This window comes from Cydia amplana, chromosome Z (genome assembly GCF_948474715.1).
Source record: "Cydia amplana chromosome Z, ilCydAmpl1.1, whole genome shotgun sequence".
Lineage (NCBI taxonomy): Eukaryota > Metazoa > Arthropoda > Insecta > Lepidoptera > Tortricidae > Cydia > Cydia amplana.
Window position 1 is genome coordinate 24,701,151 of NC_086096.1, and position 24,165 is coordinate 24,725,315.

The 24,165-nt window shown below is 40.9% G+C and overlaps 2 protein-coding genes across 2 annotated transcripts; one reads left to right on the forward strand and one right to left on the reverse strand.

Annotated features, from left to right (window-relative positions):
• Window positions 1-1,659: 1,659 nt before the first annotated feature.
• LOC134661366 (DNA polymerase alpha catalytic subunit) lies at window positions 1,660-11,781 on the reverse strand. Its single transcript, XM_063517406.1, has 10 exons — window positions 11,669-11,781; window positions 11,387-11,584; window positions 10,985-11,172; window positions 10,670-10,906; window positions 9,628-10,224; window positions 6,595-6,786; window positions 6,010-6,264; window positions 5,594-5,723; window positions 3,081-5,501; window positions 1,660-1,954 (listed from the first exon to the last, which is right to left on the reverse strand). Exons 1-10 carry the CDS (start codon window positions 11,682-11,684, stop codon window positions 1,728-1,730), a joined length of 4,461 nt encoding a protein of 1,486 aa, XP_063373476.1. The 5' UTR covers window positions 11,685-11,781; the 3' UTR covers window positions 1,660-1,727.
• A 582-nt stretch (window positions 11,782-12,363) lies between these two features.
• LOC134660771 (DNA replication licensing factor Mcm7) lies at window positions 12,364-23,966 on the forward strand. Its single transcript, XM_063516560.1, has 16 exons — window positions 12,364-12,453; window positions 12,531-12,634; window positions 12,715-12,855; window positions 13,989-14,116; window positions 14,282-14,373; window positions 14,681-14,907; window positions 15,748-15,930; window positions 16,323-16,507; window positions 17,193-17,361; window positions 17,979-18,131; window positions 19,196-19,362; window positions 19,821-19,987; window positions 20,872-20,983; window positions 21,292-21,390; window positions 22,458-22,578; window positions 23,810-23,966. Exons 1-16 carry the CDS (start codon window positions 12,423-12,425, stop codon window positions 23,888-23,890), a joined length of 2,160 nt encoding a protein of 719 aa, XP_063372630.1. The 5' UTR covers window positions 12,364-12,422; the 3' UTR covers window positions 23,891-23,966.
• Window positions 23,967-24,165: the final 199 nt, after the last annotated feature.

Consider the following 24,165-nt stretch of genomic DNA (forward strand, 5'->3'; position numbering starts at 1 on the left):
ATGTACCGGGCTCGCAGTTGGGCAGACATTCTCGGTCACCGACCGGTTAACTTTAATACCCGAGTATTTGTCAGTGTACCTACTTTTAAGAAGTTAATTGTTTTTTAAACTAGATACATGATTTAGTATTCCTTTTTTCTTCCATTTGAACGTTGTTAAGTAGGTACCTATTAGGTACATATGCACAACACAATTGTGTAATGTAACATGTCTGGTGAAGGTTACTTAGAAATTATTATTACAAGTGTTAAGATACTACGAAAAAAATATAAAACCTGTACAAATCCAAAATTAGTATTTTTGTTACTTTGCCCTTCTGTGTTTAGTCTCGGCACGCTTTTTGTTGAAGGTGCAATAGATAATAAGAATTATGAAGTAGAGTAGTGTGGGTGCCTGCACCTAGTGTAGTGGGGTAAGGGAGTGGAGTAGTAAAGTGGGGGAAGTGCGGTAAATAAGTGCAGAAATGTGTGGAACAGTATGCACTTGTCTCAGGTGACGCTGACGCCGTTTGCTCTTTGGCTCATAAATACTAAGCTGATCTTTAAGGACCACGGGTCCAAAAAATATAAAAAACCTCGTGCAAGTAGGTAAAGCTCAGTAAATACTTCCAATGAAAACTATAGTGGTCATGATCGGTTAAGCCTCTTCCCTTCTTAGTAAAACGGCCTGGCCGCACATTGCGCGACTGGCTTCACAGGCAGGGTCACTACCAGACCAGGCCAACACCACTACTAGGCCAGACCGGTCGTCAAAAACATGAATCTACACTACAGCTTTTGGCGAACCGCAAGTTCTCAGTTGGGGGCGAACTACTAGTATTTATTACCTACCTTGCTGGCTTCGCTGATACTCTTGTACAGTTGTACATACAACAAATGGCTTCCATTGAAAATAAAATAAAAAGTAATGCATTATTTATTTATTACTTACCCATTCTCTCGGTAATAGCTTCGCGTGGTCCTCGTCATCCTTATTGGTACAGTAGGTAACCAGTATTAACATGGCCGCTCTTCTTACTTCTCGTTACCATAAATGAATGACATTTTAGAATCGGTTTCGTAATGGAAACACTCGCCTTCGAGCGGTAATCTAAGTAAATTAAAAATACTTAATTAAGATACACTGAAATCAAACGAAGGGCGGGCGTATCTGTTGGTAGTTAATACTGTTAATAGGTATGTACCTATATCAAATTGTGTAATAAATTATTACTAATAATATTTTACATAATGTCAATTAATGTCCAGGGAGGAAACTGGGGAGACTACGTTTGACTGCGTTTTTGAGCGGTCTTCCACTTTCGTCTTAATAAAAAGTACTAACTTAGTACCTACTACTATGACAGGGCGATTAGGGCATGAATGTTTAAAACTTTCAAGTATAATCGCATAACGTTATACCGGGTGTGGCCTGTAACACGAGCAAAACGTGACAAGCAACGTCAATGGCGTACTAACATTGAAGACAATATCTAATTTAAAAAATAGGAATTCTAAAGACTTCATAATTTTAATAAGTTATTGAACTAAAGTGTCACCGTTTAAGGAGTACAATCTATGTTTTAATTATTTATTACTCATGTTACAGGCCACACCCAGGTTATATGTAAACCGATTTTAATAATCTAGTGTATAAAATGAGTATCCACTACATGATACGTCTACAAATAAGTTTATTGAATAATATTAAAATAATAGATGATAAAACATAGATCGGGTGCAGGTACACTAGTAGGAGCCTAACTCCATGAACGCATCTATATGTTCAGTCTCTGGGAGAATGTCGATCTCGAGGGCTTCCGCCTTCGCCTTGGTGCCGAGTCTCGGGTCCACGCTGAAGAAGCGGAACAACTTTGAAAGGTTTATTATGGAGTAGGCGGAGTGAGCCAAGTAATCCTCTGTCATCTCTTTCAATACTTGGAAAGCTGAAGCCACGTGCGACGCGACTCGGACCTCTGTAACAAGAGCGGACGTTCACCGTCGTTACCTATAGATATACCTACATTATGTGTTACTACAAGTACCTACAACCTACACTGTCGGTTGATCACGTAAATTCATTAGGCTGCGTTTTATAAAAGACCCATAACGTGTAATCGCTGTCAGAGTCAAACATATTTGGTAGTTAGAAAGAGAGGCAAATGAAGATTACAGGTTGCGGGCCTATATAAAAAGCAACCCCGGTGTTGCTGTCAAATGTTGGTGTAAGCTTTCAGTAGTTTCAGTGCAGACAAATGGCGTTAGAGTCTGTTTGGAAACAGAAGAGTCTATGGGGCCCCATACATTCCACGACTCTTCTCTTTCCGCACACACTATTCATAAACGCGTTACCGGTCATATTTAAACATACATAATGTAAGTTGGGTAACAATGCAATATTATGATATGTACTATCAAGCTGATCTGATGATGGAGACAGGAGGTGGCCATTGGAACTCTGTGATAAACCAAAGCAACCTAATCGCGTTTTCGGGTTGTTGGAATTGTCTCGATGAATTAGTTGCAAAAATGTTGCAGTTATCAAAAATGAATTTTTTGACAAATAACTTTATGTGTACAATCATCTTCATAACCTATTCACCAACACGATACTAACGAGCCTAACCGTGATGATTTTGTATTCGTTTATTAGAGTTCCTGCGGCTACTTCCGGTCTCTACATATCGGTACATTACATAAGATAAAATAAATGTTCCAGTTTCAATTATAAATATTACTCCAGGTTTATAGTTTGGTACCATACGATTACGTTTGCCTCCTAAAATAAGTAAAATTATGAGAAACTGGGAAAACCACTCCGAATGCAGTGCTGATTAATAACTTGAGCTGTGGTAACAGCGGGTCGCACGTGCTAGTCCGTCCGTATGAAGTTTGAATGAATGGCCGAAGTATGACATCATGTGTCGGGTATATAATTATATCACTCAAATTAGTAGCACTCTAAAGCGGGATATTCTGGCAACCCGATACTTAGCATGCGCGACCGACCCAGTGTAATTGCGTCATTATGTTTTCCGGTCTGTCCTCTTTCGTGCATTAAACAACTATACAAAAACAAGAAGTACTCTGAGCCAAACTTACTTAAGTTATTGTTTCTGTTGATGTCGAACAGGAAGAGGAAGAAATTTATTTGTAGATAGAGGTCTTTCTCAGTGTACTCTCTAAACATGACGCCCTTCTCGCAGCGCGGGCAGAGCGGGAAGCCGCCGGCAAAGGCCTGCGGCAGCCGCGGCGAGCGGTGCGCGCACGCGGGGTCCTCGCACGCCAGCCAGCCGCCGTAGTACTGCGCCGCGTACCCTCGCAGCTGCCCGCTCAGCGCGTTCTGGACGCTGGCCAAGTAATCTACAGGCTTCGCGCTGCACTTAGAGTTCTGGCAGCACTCCATGAACGATACGGTCTCCTTGTCCATTTTGACAAAAGACTCCCTGATTTTGTTCTCCATCTTGCAATTTTCACCGACGCACGTAAAAACGAATTCCCTGCAATGTCTATATTTTTCTTGTTCGTTTTCGACTTCGAAGGTGTCCGTCTGTGTGGCGTCCTTTTTGACGGCTTGCCTGTAGCCCGAGGGGTCCAGGCCGAGGCAGCCGGCCACTCGCGCCGGGTCCACGCCCTCGATGGGCTCGCAGATTCGCGATATCACCGGGTGAAGTTGGTGCGCCAAGTAGTATTGGTAGTCTACCTTCAAATGTTCCGAACTTTTTAGTTCTTCTATATGATACGCTCTTTGCGTCGCCGAGTTCGCAGTCCCGTCTTCACAAATAATGTAAGGAACGATATCGCCTTTCTTGAATCGTCTACTATTTTTCATATTAAGTCTGAGGGCAACTTGGACGTGCGGTTGCGTATGTTTGTCTGCATATTCGCTAGGGTTTTTCGTCAGCTGCTTCGTTATGGTCAACATAGAGAGAGGTATTTTGCCACCCACGAGATCTTCTTTCAGTTTATTGAGATGGGCCTGGATGGTCTCCAGGCGGTCGTCGGCGTTCTGCTCGGACAGGATCTGCGTGAGGATGAAGCGGCCCGCCTCGGCCGCTAGCTGCGACCAGTCGCGCCGCACGATGTCCAAACCTTTGTGTTCTTGAGTCATTACATATTCTCCGCTTTTGTTTTTACTAATGACGACTGCTGCGTACTTTTTCTTTTTTAACAGTAATAGGTATCGAAACACGCCGTCAATATCTAGCTCGATCTGTTTGTACTTTTTGTTGATCTCTCGTTTCAAGTCGTTGCCGATCTTGAAGACGTAGTCGTATTCCAAGCAGTTGGTGTTGATCATCAAGCTGTCGGTGTCGCCATAGACGACCTCGTAGTTGAGCTTGTGCACGATGTCCTTGGTGTCGAGGAGGATCTCGCGGCCCTTCATGGTGACGAGCGCGGCCAGTGGCTTGGCGTAGAAGCGCGAGTGCGCGAACCCGAGACACCCGTACATCGAGTTGGCCGTCAGCTTGAGCGCCGTTTGCCGGATGTTGTATTGCACGTACTGCTCCGGGGGCAGATCGCTCGCCTTCATCAATTTCTTCACTTCTCTTCTACTCTCTACCAATTTTCGAATTTGCGTCGGTAGCACGCCAAACTCACTATTAGGTCCCGGCAGCACTAGGTTGTTCACATCGTCATCGGGAGCGGAAGCGTTCTTCCGTTTTACTGTAGTAAAGCAGATATTGTACTCCTGTATAATACTGGGATACAAGGAATTGAAGTCCATCAGCAGAATGAGTTTATCGTAGAACCCTTTTTTAGGATCGAGTACCAGGCCGCCGGAGTAGGCGGCTTTCTTCTTGGTCTGTTTGCCGGGAGGCGCGTCCCCGTCCCCGGCGGCGGCGCGGCGGCCGCCCGCCTTGTCGGGCACGATGTACTCGCGCTCCGTGAACGCGTGCAGCAGCAGGAACTCGTTGCGCTCGGAGCGCCCGCCCAGCAACGTCCGCGACATCACGTTGCCGGCTATTTGCGTGATTTGTAAGGCGAGCGGAATCACATTCAGTTCGCACATGATCTTGAGTATGTAGGATGCGTCTTGCATACTCAGCGACACTAGCTGAAGCAGGTCGCCGCTGTTTTCGTAATATCTGGGTAAATCTTCGAGAGCCACGTCGACACGTTCGCCTTCGGCCATTTTGAGAACGTTTACACAAAGCGTGTCCATATCGAAACTCCTCGACGAGATGAGTTCCATGGCTGAAACTTTAATGTCGCAGACCAGCCGCCCCAAAAAAGCGTCCTTACTTGCGAATTTTCTTTGAGGCACCGTAGACCTCTTTAGGCGTCCCAAACGAGACCAATTTGGTATATTCAAGTCTAATACGTTTCCTATTAATAAATCTTGTTGGAATCCCTGTAGGTCGTGGCCTACGACCAAATCTGGATCTAGTTTCCAGAATTGTACCATGAAATAGTTTAGCAGTTCCCTCTCCGTGTCGCACTTAGTCAACTTGGTAGCTTTGTACTGAGACAGCGCCTGCTTCAGGTCCATCGGCCACAGGTCGTCACACTTGGTGATCACTGCAACCAAAACAAATACATGTCACACACACCCGGAACGGACCCGCCGTATTCAAAGAACTACTACTATCGAGACGAGATGGGTTACTTGCCACTGAAATGTTGCTGGAAGGGCGGGTTTGGTGGTGGTTTGTGCACAGGGAAGTTGTTATGTACCAAACAACTTAGCATTAGTATTTTTTGTTTCCTAGTTTTTACATTCATAATTGTTCTCATGTTAATCTGAAAAAAAAAAGAAACATTTTTTCAATAACAGTCTGTTACGTCGAATACAACTAATAATAAAGAGTCGTAGTTAGCGCATGATAGATAAACGGAGGCAGGGTTGCTAAGACAAATGTTTGACTTCGTGACTCAGCCGATTTTGCACTCACTGGGTTTGAGCCGTTCACCGCTCAGCCATTTGCGTCAACAAGAACAAATAGACGTGTTATGAACAAATAGATGTCTTAGAGACCCTACTCCTGGTAGCGTTCGACTCTGGTGGTTATCTAAGATGATGTATTACCGTGCATATAACTATTGGTGGAGGTTCTAAATCACCAGTCCTGATGACGCTTATATTTTCCATTTTTTCTGTGGCCCCCTCAAGCTTACACCAGGACACTTTAGCCTGTGGTGCGGTGGGCTGCCGGACCTCCAGCCAACAAGGCCCTTTAATCTTCCTCTCCAGCAGAAATGTCTCCAGTGAACATGTGTTGGACCCAAAAATATGCGAGAAAGTCAGATACTTCTTACCCACTGGGGGCGCTGGAAATGCTGCCTGTAAATTGTATACAAATAAATGACACCAATTAATATGGAAACTATCGAAAACAGGTTAATAAAATTTTCGAAGCCCCTTTATTTATCATAAAACGCTAAAAGAATCCCTATAGATGAAGAACGTGTGGATGAATTTGTGTAGATAATAAAACGTTACGTTTTGCTTAGATTTTAAAATAAAATATTCCTGGGGACAATCGACCTATCTCCACACCTAAGTAAAGCTATATATATCCATAGTACCTACATGCTGTTCTGCTGCTTGCATAATGCGTATGGGTAAAATAGTTTTAAAACATATGTGTACACGAGTTGTAGTATAACTGACCGAGTATTTGACCTCCAGATAGTCGGAGACGGCGGGCACGTCGGGCAGGCTGAAGGCGTAGCTGCGCGCCACCTTGCGCGACTTGAACTCCTTCAGGCCGAGCTCGGCCGCCACCGAGTTGTTGAACTCCTCGTAAACATCCATCATGCTCACCTCTTGCTCCGTTGCCTCCAAGGTGATCGAGTCTAATTTCTGGAAATATAAGAGAAATCATCATGAACATTGCATGGTTGTCTGTTAACTCTTCAGGCTTAAATCGCTGTAACGATTTTGATGAAATGTGGTAGTTTAGTCTGATGTTAATCATCTCTTAATACATAGGTAGTATGAAAGTACCAGAGTGTCAAGTATCATCCATTAGGTATCTGTAGTGTATTCATTTATTTATTATTATTTTATTTGCTGGGCTCTCTCTCTTATTGTTTTTTAGGGTTCCGTAGCCAAATGGCAAAAAACGGAACCCTTATAGATTCGTCATGTCTGTCTGTCTGTCTGTCCGTCTGTCCGTCTGTCTGTCCGTCCGTATGTCACAGCCACTTTTCTCCGAAACTATAAGAACTATACTGTTGAAACTTGGTAAGTAGATGTATTCTGTGAACCGCATTAAGATTTTCACACAAAAATAGAAAAAAAACAATAAATTTTTGGGGTTCCCCATACTTCGAACTGAAACTCAAAAATTTTTTTTTCATCAAACCCATACGTGTGGGGTATCTATGGATAGGTCTTCAAAAATGATATTGAGGTTTCTAATATCATTTTTTTCTAAACTGAATAGTTTGCGCGAGAGACACTTCCAAAGTGGTAAAATGTGTGTCCCCCCCCCTGTAACTTCTAAAATAAGAGAATGATAAAACTAAAAAAAATATATGATGTACATTACCATGTAAACTTCCACCGAAAATTGGTTTGAATGAGATCTAGTAAGTAGTTTTTTTTTATACGTCATAAATCCCCTAAATACGGAACCCTTCATGGGCGAGTCCGACTCGCACTTGGCCGCTTTTATTCATTTTTGTCATTAAATAAATAAATATAAGATTCTCTTATACACAGAACCCCCAATAACAAACACTTGTATTTGAAGTCATAATTATATATCTTGATGATGTCAAAACATGCACTTTTTCTGAAAATACTAGACACGAAAGTTCAGAATTGATTGGGATTCATCTGTTCTGTTTAAGAAACATTATTGAGTTGAGAATTATTTACAATAAAATTACTTCTGGGTGCCTATTCGTTTAATATTCTTGCCGTCACATGAAGAAAATTACTTACCAATCAATCGGGGCTTAAGATAAACACAAAGCAAAAACAAACAAATCTAAGATAAACAAAGAAACAGAAAAACCAAAAAGTACAGATGTATGTCAACCACAATCGCAGTGAGGCAGCCAAGATAGCACAGCAAAAATGTATGATAATAAGGGTGGGTGGTAGTCCATAGCTGAGGAATGCATATGCATGATAATGAGAATACATATACAATCGCATTATCTTTATAAATATTCGCTATGCAGGGTCTTGCTAAATACATTTGTAGTACACACATCAACATATATATTTTCAGCACACCAGCTGCTAATAAAGGCTCTCTTGATTATTCAAAAACTGATGAGAAAGTTTATTTTTATCCACATGTGTGTCAAAGTAATCAGATGCTTGCTTAGGTATCAATATTAGCATAAGCGGTTAAACAACAACTTTGCCCTCTTGTAAAACAAATAACTATTATTTATTTATGCAAAATAATGTTCAATAAGCCTTACTTTGAATAAACCAACACAATAAATATTACTACTACAGAAATCACCTATAATTATTGTCTCATCCATTATTAGGTACCTACCTATTGAAAAAATATTGTTTGGTAGATAAACACTATTTTTAAGACAGTAACCAACTGAACCAACCATGAAAAATAAGTGATTAAAAAAAGGACAACAGGATCCTACAAATATTTGCATAGTAATAAATTAAAAGTTTATATGAAGCAGGTATCCCACCAATCTCACAAATCTATCTATCTAATACCTTTAAACGAGCAATTCTTGTTTATTTATATATATATATATATATATATATATATATATATATATATATATATATATATATATTTCGGGGATCTCGGAAACGGCTCTAAAGATTTCGATGAAATTTACTATATGGGGGTTTTCGGAGGCGAGAAATCGATCTAGCTAGGTCTTATCTCTGGGAAAACGCGCATTTTCGAGTTATTATATGTTTTCCGAGCGAAGCTCGGTCACCCAGATATTTAAACTAATACAAGAATATAAAATTGACCTTCATCTAAATTAATGATGCTCTTCCAGAATTAAGGTTAGGTATGGCAACTTGGCAACCAGCAAAGCAAATTGTTTTACTAGACAACATTTAATACATATTTTGCTGACATTCTGTGAGTGCTTACTGAAATTTCATTAAACATGTGAAGCTCAATGGAGCTTATACTTCACTGGCTTTACAAAGAATTAACACGGCCCTGAATGCATGTTTGTGTCTTACTGACTGGATAGAATACAAATAAAAAAGGTTACAGAATCGGTGTGAAAAAACACTTGATTCATAAATATAGAAGCAGACAACATACAATGTTGTCACTGAAACCAACAGCAATCAAACAAAACTTAAAAAATTGCGTTCTCGCTCATCTCAAGATGAATGGAGTCGCGCGCAAAAACGCAACTCATGCTAGACCACCTGTGGTCTGTACTCTCTGTAGTTATCATGAAATTAGCGAGTTATTTTTTACTTTGCACATGTAAAAAAGCCGCATGGCTGCTGTACAAATAAAATATTCTTGTCAAACAGAATTATGGATATATGTATATGAGTGGAGACAAGAGAAACACTCTAGCTCATAATTTGCATTTGCATAATAGGTTTCGCACGAACAAACTATCATATAACCCTTATTGTCCATGATAGAATTTTTAGCAAAGCATTTAATCAACACAGTTGCTATTTTATGTAATTTATACTACTTATGTGATAAAATGTTAAACTCACATATTCTCTTGGTAGAAGAAATAACTGTCGTTGAATGTTCTTGACCACCAAGCAGCAAGACACACTTCCTGCAGACTTATTGCCAGGCTTGACATACACGCGCCCAAACAGGTAAACCACCCCGGGTTTCACGTAGCGGTCCTCCCATGCATCCAGCCAGAAGAACCTCAATACTTGCTCTCCATTCTCATTGGTCTGCAGCGGCAACAACCCATCAGTTTGGACAGCCAGGCTGGCTTGGTTGTCACCCATCTCATCCATCCAGTTATTAGATAATTCTTTTAGCTTCATGGGGGAAGGCTCTTTCTTTGTAGTAGAAAAGATTTCAAATTGCTCAGTAAGAAATTCATCCGCCACATCAGTTATGGTGGCAGCAGAACTGGGAATGTTCTTATCATCTTTTGCTACAGCTTCAGTGCAAGTTGGTAAAGCATCATTATGAAAATCATCATCAAAGTCAATATCTTGTGTTGGAAACTCTTCAATATTTTGTGAAGCACTGTCATCCAATTCTTTTTTTATATCTTTGTCAATAGTCCACTCAGGCTTACTCAATACTGTTTTATCATACGACTTAGGAGCCTCACTGTGTACAGCCTTGAAAAAATACAAATACATATCATTTACAATCAATTTATAATTATCTTTCTCATTTCAAACATAGACAGAGAGAATCATACTATCTTTGTCTTACTGACAGGCAAATTGGTTTGACAAACTATAACATTCATACCAATATCTATCTATCCAATACCTTTAAACGAGCAATTCTTGTTTATTTATATACATATTTCAGGGATCTCGGAAACGGCTATATCGATGCAATTTGCTATAGGGGGGTTTTCGGGGGCGAAAAATCGATCTAGCTAGGTTTCATCTCTGGGAAAACGCTAATTTATGAGTTTTTATACGTTTTCTGAGCTAAGCTTGGTCTCCCAGATATTAATTAATTGAAAAGAGGTGTCTGCTTAGTTTAAATTGTCCAGCCCTTAGGTTGGCACAATCAAAAACATGCAAATAAATAAATAGGTTGTGTACTCACATTGTCATCTTTCTCTGTTTTGACATCAGAACTATGCTGCTTACTGAAAATATTTGAAGACTTTTTGACTGAAGAGGACAGGCTTTTGAAATAGTTCTGAGCATCTTTCTTGCTTGAGTCCACAGTGATAACCTTGTGAGCTATCAGAGGTTTGGGTTTGACAACTGCTGAGGCCACATTGCCATCCAAATCCGACATTATATCTGATAATATATTATCTTCTGATATTTTAGTGTCCTATAAAAGAAATTAATAATTGTATTATTTTATTGTTTTATGCAAACTTATACTTAAATAACTGTATAATCATTGTACCTCTTTTTTCTTAGTAGGCATAGCTCCCAGTAAGTTTCTTATATTGCCTTTGGCCGAAGGGGCTGCAAGGCGAGCCTTCCGTTTCTGACCACGGCCACTCTCTTTGTTTGTGGATGATACATAAGTATCATCAACATCTTCATCGTCATCAAAAATTTCACGGCCATCTTCTACATATCCTGTTCCATCTGGAAATGTGAACCAATGAATGAATGATGATTATCATTTCTACACAATCAAATATTTATAAATGAAAAAGTGTACAATGAACACATATCGGTTGTAAGCTGTGGTAGTCCACTCGCACACAAGACAAGACAACCAATAACAGATTCCCAGTTTCATGATATGTCCCTTGCAATCATGTACACAGAAACACATTCTTCACCACAACACGCTCACCGTCCTCGATCCAGTCCTCGTCCTGGCGGCGCTGCACGCGCGCGCTATACTCGCGTTCGTCCACGGTATCGTACACATTTTCCATATCGTCCACATCGTATTTGTTTTTTGAACCTTTTCCTTTCAAATTTTTTAACTTTTCCAGTGCCGATAATCTTCCAAACTTATCAGTTTTTTGGCGTTTAGCCCTTTGCCCAGCTAAAAGTTAAACAAGCAGTATAGTAAGGTTAAAAACACTTTTATGTAAATACGGTGTATTAACAGATCTTATGTGATATTTACCTAACGATTCCGACATGTTTTAATATTTTATTTATTAACAATCTTCATTCGTAGAGTATTTACAATGTAATTTAAGGGTAAAAGGTTTTTGGAATCGCTTGACGCTGACAGAGACTTGAGAGACTAGCTTTTTAACTGGAGTTGGAGTTTGACGTTTGATTTGGATTGGCGCGAAAACTTTTTTTTTAGATACAATGACATGTTAGGTACATGACATTTAGCACTATCATCCACTCATCGCACGAAGGATTTCCGGATTGTGCGATCCGTTCCTATCTAAAGGCGTATCCAGACGAAGACAAATTTTCGCCAGTCTGATTAAATTGTCCGATCAAATCAGGACGTGTGGAGATCGACGCCAATTTCTTTTCGATCAAATCGGTCGTCTGGACTCCGCTTAATGGCTCCTCTACACGATGGGCCAACGCCGGCCACTCCAAGGGACGCAGCCATGCGGTAGAATGAGATAGCAATATCACTTGCTCCCTCTAACGCATAAATGCGTCCCTTGGAGTGGCCGGCGTTGGCCCATCGTGTAGAGGAGCCATAATACTGTCGGAACAAAGAGCACGCGAGCCTAACGTCTAGCCATAGACAATAAATTACACCATTGTCCATTTTCGCGGTTCGCGCCGTTTTGTACAACTGTCATCACAACTCAAGAAGAACAAGTTGCTTGTTGGGCATTTCTGCATTTACTGCCGGCTAAATACTTCTAATCTTTTAATAAAACGTTAATTCTCTCAAGATTACAATGGCTATGCGAGATTACGCTGCAGACAAAGGTATTTATTACTTTAATTTCATTAACAGATCTTGTTTAGACTTACGTTGTCGAGGCTTGATAACATCTTTGTTGCAGAAACACTGAAGAACTTCTTCGTTGATTTCTGCCAGACCGATGACGAGGGGCATAAGCTCTTTAAATATGCTGAACAACTCACTAGAGTCGCTCACAGGGAACAGGTAAAACAGTTCTTATTGTATTCTTTATTATTAGGTTATGTATGACGGTTTAATAGCTGCAACGTTATGGTTTTGTACAGGTGGCATTTACTGTGGAGCTGGATGACCTGCACGAAACAAATGAGGATCTGGCTGAGGCGGTGCGCCAGAACACGCGTCGGTACACGAGCATGGTGTCGGATGTAGTGTATGAAATGCTACCGGACTACAAACACAGAGAGGTAGGTATCCAAATGTATTTCACTCTACAAACACTTTGCAGTGACAGAGTGTGCTTTAAATGCAAGTTCACCATAACATCAAATCAATGTGGGTAAGGGTTGTTTGCACCCATTGTTTGTCATTGTTAAAGAGTTCGCTAAATTTGATTGTGTGGATTGTGCAACTGGCACTAAGACAGGTATATTAAACATGGTTCAGAAGACTATAACGGGACAAGACTCCTCGTACATACATCCATACATATGGCTCTTAGACACAGCCAGAAAAGTGGTAATTACCATCTGTAAGTCTCTATGTGTACGAACAAAAGAGTTGCCAATATGACATTTATAATGGCATTTATTATTTTATAATAGCGTTTTTGGAACAAACTTCCGGAAGAGGTTTCAGCACAAAATGTGAACCAGTTTAAAAGTAAATTAGACAAGTATATTGTATCTAATATATATAATACTCATTCATGATAACTGATTACTGGATACAGGCCATATCAGTTGTCAAACTGCCTGCCTGCTTATTAAATAATAAATAAATTTCCACACTTAGCTCAAAAGTACTCTAGAAGCTGGGGCCTATTGCATAAAAAATACAAGCTAATATCAGCTGTTATATTGGTGAATACTTAGTTTACATACAAAATCACTAATCATATTAGCTTGTATTTATATATTTTATAGTACATATAAGCATCTTAGGGTAGATTGTCTTCTGACTAAACCCTGTTTAAGCATTTTTATTGGTAACAGTGTATTCCCATTTGTCCTCACCTCATGTGTGGCAAACACATTTTCAGTCTGTTAGTTAGGTTAGCTGGAATACTAAACCGTTCAAAATGTTCCTTAACTACAAGTTCAAGCAAGACTAACCTAGGATTACTTGGGACTAAAGTATAAGCCTTTGTTTGAAAGTATTTCTGTTCTAGTGTCTCTCTCACACTGCCTTTGAGTTGTCAGCCATATATGTACCTCATTTTTTGTTATTACACAACTTGCATACAATAAGTCTAGGGTATTTGTTATGTGTAGAGTTTAAAGTTTTTATATATGTTTCTTATCATCTAATACTAACACTACAAACGCATACTTAAAATCATTATTACAAGTAACAAATATTTTAATTTGTCTGTCTTCAGGTTACTGCTAAAGATGCATTAGATGTATATATTGAGCACCGCATTGTGCTGGAGGCAAGGAACCACCGGATCCCAGGGGAGATGAGGGATCCCAGGAATCGGTACCCTCCAGAGCTGATCAGACGATTGTAAGACCCATCTAACCTTATACTACATTTATAAGCATGTGACAATAGTAGGAATGTTGCTGTTTTATAGTTCTTGTTTTTAAGGACTATCAACCACTTTAAACACTAATCAGCTATTGATTTTCCATGTATTAAACATTTCCAAAAGATATTCTTTTGTTGCAGTGAAGTGTACTTCAAAGATCTGTCTAGTGCCAAATCTGTACCAATTAGAGAAGTAAAGGCTGAACATATTGGTAAATTGACAACAGTAAGAGGTAAGATTTGAATCACCATAATTCCTGTAATACTTTTTGTTCCAAGTTTGAAAGGGTTCCACATATAGACCTTACAGATCTCCAAGCAGCAAAACCCCATAGACCTACTCCTACTCATGTATACTGCAAATGTCATTTCAATCCATAAACATAATTGCATTTCTTTTGTTAAAATAAAAGCAATACAACAATTTGATTATACCATTGACTTCAAATTCAACTGCCATTATATTTTGTCACAAGGAAACGTCAGATATATTTTTATGAAGATTACGTTGAAGCAGAGTTTTTGTGGGGTGTTGTGCAGGCATAGTGACTCGTTGCACGGAAGTGAAGCCGCTGCTGGTGGTGGCCACGTACTCGTGCGGCGCGTGCGGCGCCGAGACGTACCAGCCGGTGCGCGCGCTGCACTTCACGCCGCCGCCCGCCTGCGCCGCCGACGCCTGCCGGCTCAACAACGCCGCCGGGCAGCTGCACCTGCAGACGCGCGGCTCGCGCTTCCAGAAGTTCCAGGAGATCAAGATACAGGAACATGTCAGTATCAAATACTATAGTACATTATTGTCGAGGTTCGGAAGTAGCTACTTGCTGGCTGAGGATTCGTTTTAAACGGACGACCTTGGGAGTCCGTTTAATTGAATCCGAAGCCAGCAAGTAGCCTTCCAACCGAGTCATATATAGTGCTTTTCTCAAAAATGATGCAAGAAATAGAAATATTTTACGAAAGCAACGTTCTAATTTTCACATAAAAAAGTAAAACCATTAAAAAGATATGCTTGCCGCCTTAAAAAAAAAGAAGTATTTTTCTGCTGAAAATACACCAACCTATTTGAGACACCTAAATAGTCGCGGTACCAACATTAAGCCTGTAACAGACTATCGTACCGCACCGTGACCTTGGAGCACCCATAAGTGAGAGCGAGAAAGAGATATCTGTTTCTCGCTCTCACTTATGAGTGCGACGCTCCAAGGTCGCGGTGCGGTGCGATAGTCTGTTACAGGCTTTATATAATAATAAATGCTGATCATCTGTTTGGCTGTTTAAGGGACCTATGCCTTCATTTGATATGGCCATTTAAAGTTTTAAAAAGTTTGGAACTCGTTATATAATGGAATTTGTATGCAACATTGCAGTCCCGAAATCGAGACTGCAATGTTTTTAACTTTTTAATTTTTTGAATGACCATAAACTACGCACTTCGCGACCTATTTTTTAACCGGCAACGTCGACTTTGCCGTCCATTTTTGAGAAAAGTAATGCACAGCTTACTAATAATAAGACTTGGCTGTCGTAATGTGAAATAATTCAAATAATGAAATGATAAATGTGTCAGCCAAAATGAAGAAGTATAATAAATGGTATTGCGTGTACAGTCGGAGCAGGTGCCGGTGGGTCACATCCCTCGGCAGCTGGCGGTGTACTGCCGCGGCGAGCAGTGCCGGCGCGCGCAGCCCGGCGACCACGTGGTGGTCACCGGCGTCTTCCTGCCGCTGCTGGGCGCCGGCTTCCGCCAGATCACGCAGGGGCTGCTCTCCGATACATACCTCGAGGCGCACGTCAGTATAATATCTTTGCAATCATGCTACGGGAGTTATACTTCATCATTTCAACAGATGTAATTTTTTTTTGCTACATTTTCGTTTGTACACTAAACAGAAAATTGAGAGTCAATCCGTAAATAACGAAATGTTAAGTGTAATTTCAGTGTATGCACACAAGATTTATACCGTGTAGTCTAACTTCGAACAAAACAAGTGACGACGCGACAGTTCTAAGCAAGTTTGCAGCGGCCCGCGCCCGGGCGGACCGTCGCCAGCGACCAAATGCGTCCGAAATTATGAATTTCAAACGAGGATTATAAAATGTTCGAAGTTGGACTACTGGGCCTAAAAATCCACCTTCCTTATAGTGTGGTAATTAAGTAGAGGTGTTGTATGTGCGTGCGCAGGGCGTGACGTGCGTGAACGCGAGCGACGAGTGCGAGAGCGCAGAGGCGCTGTCCGAGGAGGAGCTGGCCGAGCTGGCGGAGGAGCAGCTGTACGCGCGCATGGCGCGCTCGCTGGCGCCCGAGATCTACGGCCACGAGGACGTCAAGAAGGCGCTGCTGCTGCTGCTGGTCGGTGGCGTCGACAGGTGGGCACACTACGCTACTACTTATTGTAAGGCCTGAGTGGACGCTCGAAGCGGAGCGTTCGGTGGGGCGTGCAGCGTGGCGTCGGGCTCACAAGTAATTTGAGCAGCGTATACTAAGGCCGCTCCTATACGCTTGCATTTGTTTAACATGCACGCCGCACGCCCCGCCCCGCTGCATGCCCAACTCGAGCGTCCACTCAGGCCTTACACTAAGAGTTATTGATAAGAGAAAATCGTTCCCCCTGTGAAATGAAGTGACTACTGTAGTAGATGGCACTGTATTGTATGTTTTGCGGTCATTGGATTGTGAAACATTAACTTTTGACAACAAAGGTCCCACATAATGAACGGAGCCGTATACCCTATCAAATACAAAGCACGAATTTGTCCTAGAGTCCTTGACACTTGTCAAAGTGGGTGCAGAGTTAGCTTAAACTGTCTTATATAATCAACTAGCGACCCGCCCCAGCTTCGCACGGGTTAACAAATTATACATAAACCTTCCTCTTGAATCACTCTATCTATTAAAAAAACCGCATCAAATCCGTTGCGTAGTTTTAAAGATCTAAGCAGACAGACAGCGGGAAGCGACTTTGCTTTATACTATGTAGTGATAGTGATGAATCCATTTATATCAGCAGGCGCGTGTAAAAACATGGTAAGTATGTACGATTGGTTTATGCAGGCGGCCGAACGGTATGAAGATCCGCGGCAACATCAACATCTGCCTGATGGGCGACCCGGGCGTGGCCAAGTCGCAGCTGCTCAACTACATCGACCGCCTGGCGCCGCGCAGCCAGTACACCACCGGCCGCGGCTCCTCGGGCGTCGGCCTCACTGCCGCCGTCATGAAGGTACCGCACTGACCACTTCTCATTTAACAACTTCAAAATATTTAGGAGGTTCTCAATTTGGTTGTATGCTTGTTACTTCAGAACTCGGAATACATATTTATGCAAAATTTTAGCTAAATCGTTAATCGGGAAGTGGGTTTTAGCTTCCAAGATTTGACCCACACTGACTTACTAACAGGGCAAGTTAAATAAAAAAAAACTTGTAAAAAAGTTTTTGGCAAAAATTTCATTTTTGGTACAAGCTTTTATCGTTGACTGTACTTTTCTTACGACAGACAACTAATACTCATCGAGACAATTCTAAAAACCCCTAACACAATTAGGTTGCGTTGTTTCATCACAGAGTTCCTTTGGCCACCTCCTGTCTCCATCGTCAGATCAGCTCGATGGTACCATAATATTGCATTGTCACCCGACTTACATGTGTATGCAAAATTTCAGCTCAATCGGAAACCGGGAAGTGGATCAAATTTAACATGCAAGATTCCATTACATAGTTACATACAGGCCGACCTAATAAAAGTTTGTTAAAAAAAGGAAACAAAGATACCGACGTATTGTGAAAACCTTCATCGAAATTTGTAAGTATGTTAAAAGCTAGTTGTGTCGGTCGGCAGGATCCGTTTACAGGCGAGATGATGCTGGAAGGCGGCGCGCTGGTGCTGGCCGACCAGGGCGTGTGCTGCATCGACGAGTTCGACAAGATGGCCGACGCCGACCGCACCGCCATCCACGAGGTCATGGAGCAGCAGACCATCAGCATCGCCAAGGTGACGCCGACGCCTGCAGCCTCCACTGGGCCAGTTGCACCAGCCACAGTTAATAGACTGATCAACGTCACGCGGCAGAGATCTGACGAAACTTCCCATACAATAAAATTTAGCGAACCCTAACGGTGACAGACGGTTTGGTGCAACCGATCCTTACTCTGTTGTCTTGGACAATATACCACCTATCTTATACAGCGTGTCTCCCATCATGGGGCTTTAAATGCAGGGCTCGATTCTATTCGCTAAATCGAGCTACTTTTACTATAAGACCGCAATTAGATTTTTTGGCTTTTCCATAGAAAACATCGACATCTGATCAGCGAAATTAACGTATGAAAAAGGTAATATCGTCAGGTGACAAGCAAAAGTCACTAATTACTATAAAATATTTAAACAAAAATCAACCTTCTATTCGTACTAATATGGTTCACTATGGCTATGAACTTGTGGTGGTACTTAGTGTCTTTTGCTTGTCACCTGACGATATATTTTTAGCGATTTCGGGGTTCCCTATTAATAGAAGCTCAGTTTAGCGAATAACACCTTATATTCAAAGCCCTATGGTGGGAGACACGCGTATAATGAGAAAGGAACATTAAGAAGAAAGAGGACGGCCGTTTCTCCATACAAACGTAGTCCCCATTTTCCTCTCTGGATATTGACATTATGGAAAGTATGTTTACATAATTAGATGTTGTATATTAATCATAGCTATGCCCCTACGTTTGACTTTTTACGATATTTTGAGTATGGTAAAAATTAAATTAGGTAAGCGTCCTTATGGCAAGCGCCAAAATGGGACTTTTTGCGGGGGAACGACACAAATAGAGGGTTTATTTAATACGTACAATTTGAAGAAAAAACACAGTTTGCCTGATCGGGAGATGCTCTTATCAGCTACGGCGAAGCCATAGCGCAGTGCAGATTACAAGCATTACGGTTGTGCAATCATTTCAATATAACCTTACACTACATATTATAATACAATATTTGCCTGCAGCCGGTTCCAGTGTTTGTATTGATTGATTATCGTTGTGTGACGTTGCATGTGTGTGTGCGCGCAGGCGGGTATAATGACGTGCCTGAACGCGCGCGTGTCGATCCTGGCGGCCGCGAACCCCGCCTACGGCCGCTACAACCCCAAGCGCAGCGTCGAGCAGAACATCCAGCTGCCCGCCGCGCTGCTCTCGCGGTTCGACCTGCTGTGGCTCATCCGCGACCAGCCTAATCGGTGGGTACTAGCACAGTTCCCACTCACTCATACCTTTTGTACCATATCAGTTCTGATAATTGTGACTAGGGCTCATGAAGTTAGATCGAATCAGATTTAGTTTTGGTTGCTCTTAGTACATAGTAAATTGTTTTTGATAAACTGATGTACTAATGGCAGACTTAATGCCAAAAGGCATTCTTTACCATTCAACTACAGGACCAAATAGAAACACTTAAAGTTGGTCCAAGGAGAGACAATCAATTTTAAGATAATTGACAAAAACAGCAATAATATAATAAATCATCATAGTAATCATACTTGGAGATAACAAGCAACAGAAAGTTAAAATTTCTAACTTGACCATGATTTTATTACAATTACATAAGTATGCCTAGTCTAACACGAGAGTGGAAAGGTAGCTCAATAGGGGAAATAGAAATACAAGTGTGAATGTTGTGTGTTGTATGTACGTACAGCGAGAAGGACCTGGAGCTAGCGAAGCACATCACGTACGTGCACCAGCACGGCGCGCAGCCGGCGGCGCAGACGCGCGCGCTGCCCATGCGGCTCGTGCGCCGCTACGTGGCGCTCGCGCGGCGCAAGCAGCCCGTCGTGCCGCGACACCTCGCAGACTACATCGTCTGTAAGTTAATACTTACCATAGAGAAAAAAATACATAGAGTGCTCACTCCATATATTAGTTTTAGTACCAAAAAGACTATTAGCATCTAGCATCGAGTAGCGGAACTATTAGTACTGCTACTTGACAATAGATGTAGCACCGACCGGAAAGTCTTATGCTGTTGAGATAAGACTTTCCAGTCGGTGCTACATCTATTGTCAAGTAGCAGTACTGATAGTTCCGCTACTCGATGCTAGATGTAGACACTGAAATTAATAGTTTGAAATGATGTATGGAGTGAGCACTCTTGTCTTACTATATTTCTCTATGATACTTACCTACCGTACAAATTAACATTACACCCTGCGACCTAGATATATGTAATCACTACAGAAAAGTAATTGGAATCTAGTGCCAAAAAAGAAGACGAGATTTTTAGGAGATTGATAACCAAGGGGTGAAAGGCACTCATTTCTGATGAGATATTTTTATAGAAACATATCACTAACTGTTCGGTGTAAATACCTTGCAGAAGATCTTTACAGGATAACGTCACACCAAATGTATTTTAAATGTCTTGCTACTCTTGAATTTCTCGCAGCGCTTGTCGCGACGTAGCATTGTAGGACTGACATTCCTTTAGCCCGCACTCTTTGTAAACGCGGTGAAAATGAATGAAAATGAAAATGAAAAATGTTTATTTGTTAACAAAGAGGGTACAGTTGTAAAGGTTGGAGTCTTCTAGTAAGTATAAAATACTTGTAACAGAAGACACCGCTCTTCCATATTATCTAAGGCTTAGAACTTAATTAACAAATTTAACAAACAAAAAACAAGCGGTGTATGTTTAGTCTGTGATCAAAAGTCATCAGCAGTTCCTGTAATACCTGTTGTTTTATCCCCAGCGTCGTACGTGGAGCTGCGGCGGGAGGCACGCAACGCGCGCGACGTCACCTTCACCTCTGCAAGGAACTTGCTGGCAATCCTGCGCCTCTCCACCGCTCTAGCCCGTCTCAGGTATTACTTCACTTATTCACGTCCGTGTCCGTATCAATCAACTATGTTTATTAAATACAGGATAATTTCAACCTCAAATAGACTTCGGTGTAAAGCTTATTAAACCTATAACCTAAATATAACATCAGAGTTTTATAATAAAGAGTCTTGTGGTACGCGAAACTCTCACGGGAGATGGTAGAGCATGGTTTAATAAATTAAGATAATGTCTGTGTTATTTTTTTATTAACAACTATAAAATTAAATATTTGGTTTTAGATAGCATTCGTTTTTGCGTCCATACTGTATATATATATGTATTGTTTCAGATTGTCGGACGTAGTAGAAAAAGAAGATGTTTCAGAAGCCATCCGCCTCGTGGAGATGTCTAAACAGTCACTACAGCATGTTGACGAAAATTTCCAAAGGTAAGTTTAATAGCGGGCGGTACGTACAATAGGTCGCGTCGCGCCCCCCCCCCGACTCACTATCTCGGCAGTTGTATGTATCCCTAAACACATTACATATTAAATGTTGCAAAATTCATAAGGACTAATATCAGTCGCTTTCCGTTAAGGCCCGATAACAGACAGACACAGTCCACAGACAAAGGGGGAAACTAGCTATAACCAAACAGAATAGAGTGTATAGAGAGTTACTCGACAGTAGGCCAAAGGTATGGCGCCAACGCTCGAAAAGAATGCACCATACCTTTGCCTAGTCTCGAGTAGATGGCGTTAATTTTTGACATTTAACAAATTGACACATATCTGTGACAAAATAAGAATCGAAGTCAAATGGCGTTCTAACAGTTTTAATCTTCTGACCAAAGGAGGCAGTAAATTTACTGTGGCTACATAATTGACTTTGACAATCGCATCTATCTCAAATTCTTTGCTATATATGTATAACCAAATGCAGATTAACCAAGTCTACCAAAACCAGCTATGTAATCGATCCGAAAATCTACAATGCTATCCGAAATGGCATTCAAAACGTAGAAAATAATAATTGATTTTATAGGAAATCAAAGAAATGGTTAATTAATGATGCATTTTATAACATTCGTGAAATTAAATTTTAAGTCTATTATATTTTTTCTTATTAATAATCTGACATTGTATCATTTGAACGTATTCTCCTTATTATAAATTCTTGATAATGTATCAATAATTATTGTTAAATTCATCTTTACAATGTTTTGACGTACACTACACGTCAAAACATCTGTGCATACACGAAATAAATAAATATTAATAAACATAATATTATTAATATTAATAAACACTTACCGGACCTTTTGTGGACCTGTCTGTTATGTAACAAGGTTTACAAATTATCTATATGTCAATCAGGTAGATACTGCTCGTCATTCGGACTTTACACGAGTTGCAAGTATTAGAGAGACTTGTTCGATAGTGAGAGCGGTGATCGGTGACAACAGACAGTAAGTTTACATGGATATTGGGATGAACAGTGTAATGTTTGTGCGCAGGGGCATCAGCTCGACGGACCGCATCTTCGCGGTGGTGCGCGACCTGGCCGGCGCCAGCCAGACCGTGAAGATCGCCGACGTCATAGAGCGCTGCGTCGACAAGGGGTTCAAACCCGACCAGGTGCGTACTCTATCCCGCCACAACCACAATCCACATATCATATTGCCATTTTTATCCTGATCCTTTAACGGTCACACGAATCTACCCACCCACCGCCATGCTATTTCAATCAGTCTCCGTACAAAAAGTAAGTAGGTTCACTGATACGATGGGAAAGGATTATTCACTATCTGTAAAACACTAACACAACGAGAGGGAGATAAATAATACGACAATATTCGTACAAAATCGATCTTATGACTCATCCCTTTAAGCATCTCTGTCAGTTAACCAATGAGCAATAGGGTATTTGACTACTAGTCAATTCAGTTTCTTTACTCGAACTGTCAAAACGATTTTGCTACTAGATTGTAAAATAGATTGTTTTAAAATAAAAATTGTGTCTAAAAATAACTGCTGTCTAAGTTTCTTTATTAATCTTCTGGTGCTCAATTTCATGCATGGTGTATAATCGTTTATTTTAAATACAGTCAAATACCTTATTGGGGGAGAGACAGGGATGTAAAAATTGTAATTAACTTACAGCAACTGATAGCTCATGACCATAAAATATTGATTGAGGAAGAGGTATAAAGTGTAATAAAGTTGTGCCCCAGACCGACAGCCGAACTAGGTGACACTATACGGCGCCATATGATTTGTGCCACTGTATAACGTGAAGTATTGACAAGCTGATACATCGACAACGCACTTAGGTTCCTCATTTCACTGCTGTCAAGTTTGAGGCATGATTTTTTCTAAATACCTCATACTTCGACTCTTTGCTTATAACTAAAATTAACATTTAGCATACTTATTAATTTCGGGTGGAATGCATATAGTATTTTTTTATTTTTTTTATTGGTATTCAGGACAACAACAGCCGTAAATATAACTAAGACATATTAATGCTTACATAAAAATAAGGCCAATAACAGTCATCCATTGAATTACATTGTATAACGATTAAAAATAGCAAAGATAAGAAAACAACGACAATGTACAATACACACAAATGCTCGATACGCTAGAAATACTATAAACCGGTTGTACAAAGTTTAAGTAATGTAGTTAAAAAATGTAGTTAAATATACCTACTTCTGATACAAAACAAAACCATGACATTGCATCAGTTGTAAATCAGACACCAGCAGACATTCACAAAAAATATTAAGATAAACACCATAATGTAGTACTAGTAGTAGTGATGTAGTGAGGTACATATTGACACAGCGGTTACCTGTTGTCGCAGGTGGAGGCGTGCATCGAGGAGTACGAGAACCTGAACGTGTGGCAGGTCAACCAGGTGCGCACCAAGATCACCTTCATGTGATCTGGGAGTCCCCTAATGTTACATTACGAGTACCTTTTATATTACCCACCAAGTTATTTTCGTTGCATTTAAATTGTCCACGCTTTACGATGTTACATCACTTTAATTAAGAAGTGTAAACATTATGTTCTCTCGTTCAAATATGTAATTATTAAATTATGAAACATCGAGGGGCTGCAGTCGTTAAGACGAGAGTGGAGGACCCGCTCGAAATCTTCATTTTCCTCTCTGGATGTTAACATTTCGACAGAATTTGTTTTCTCTCAACCACAGCT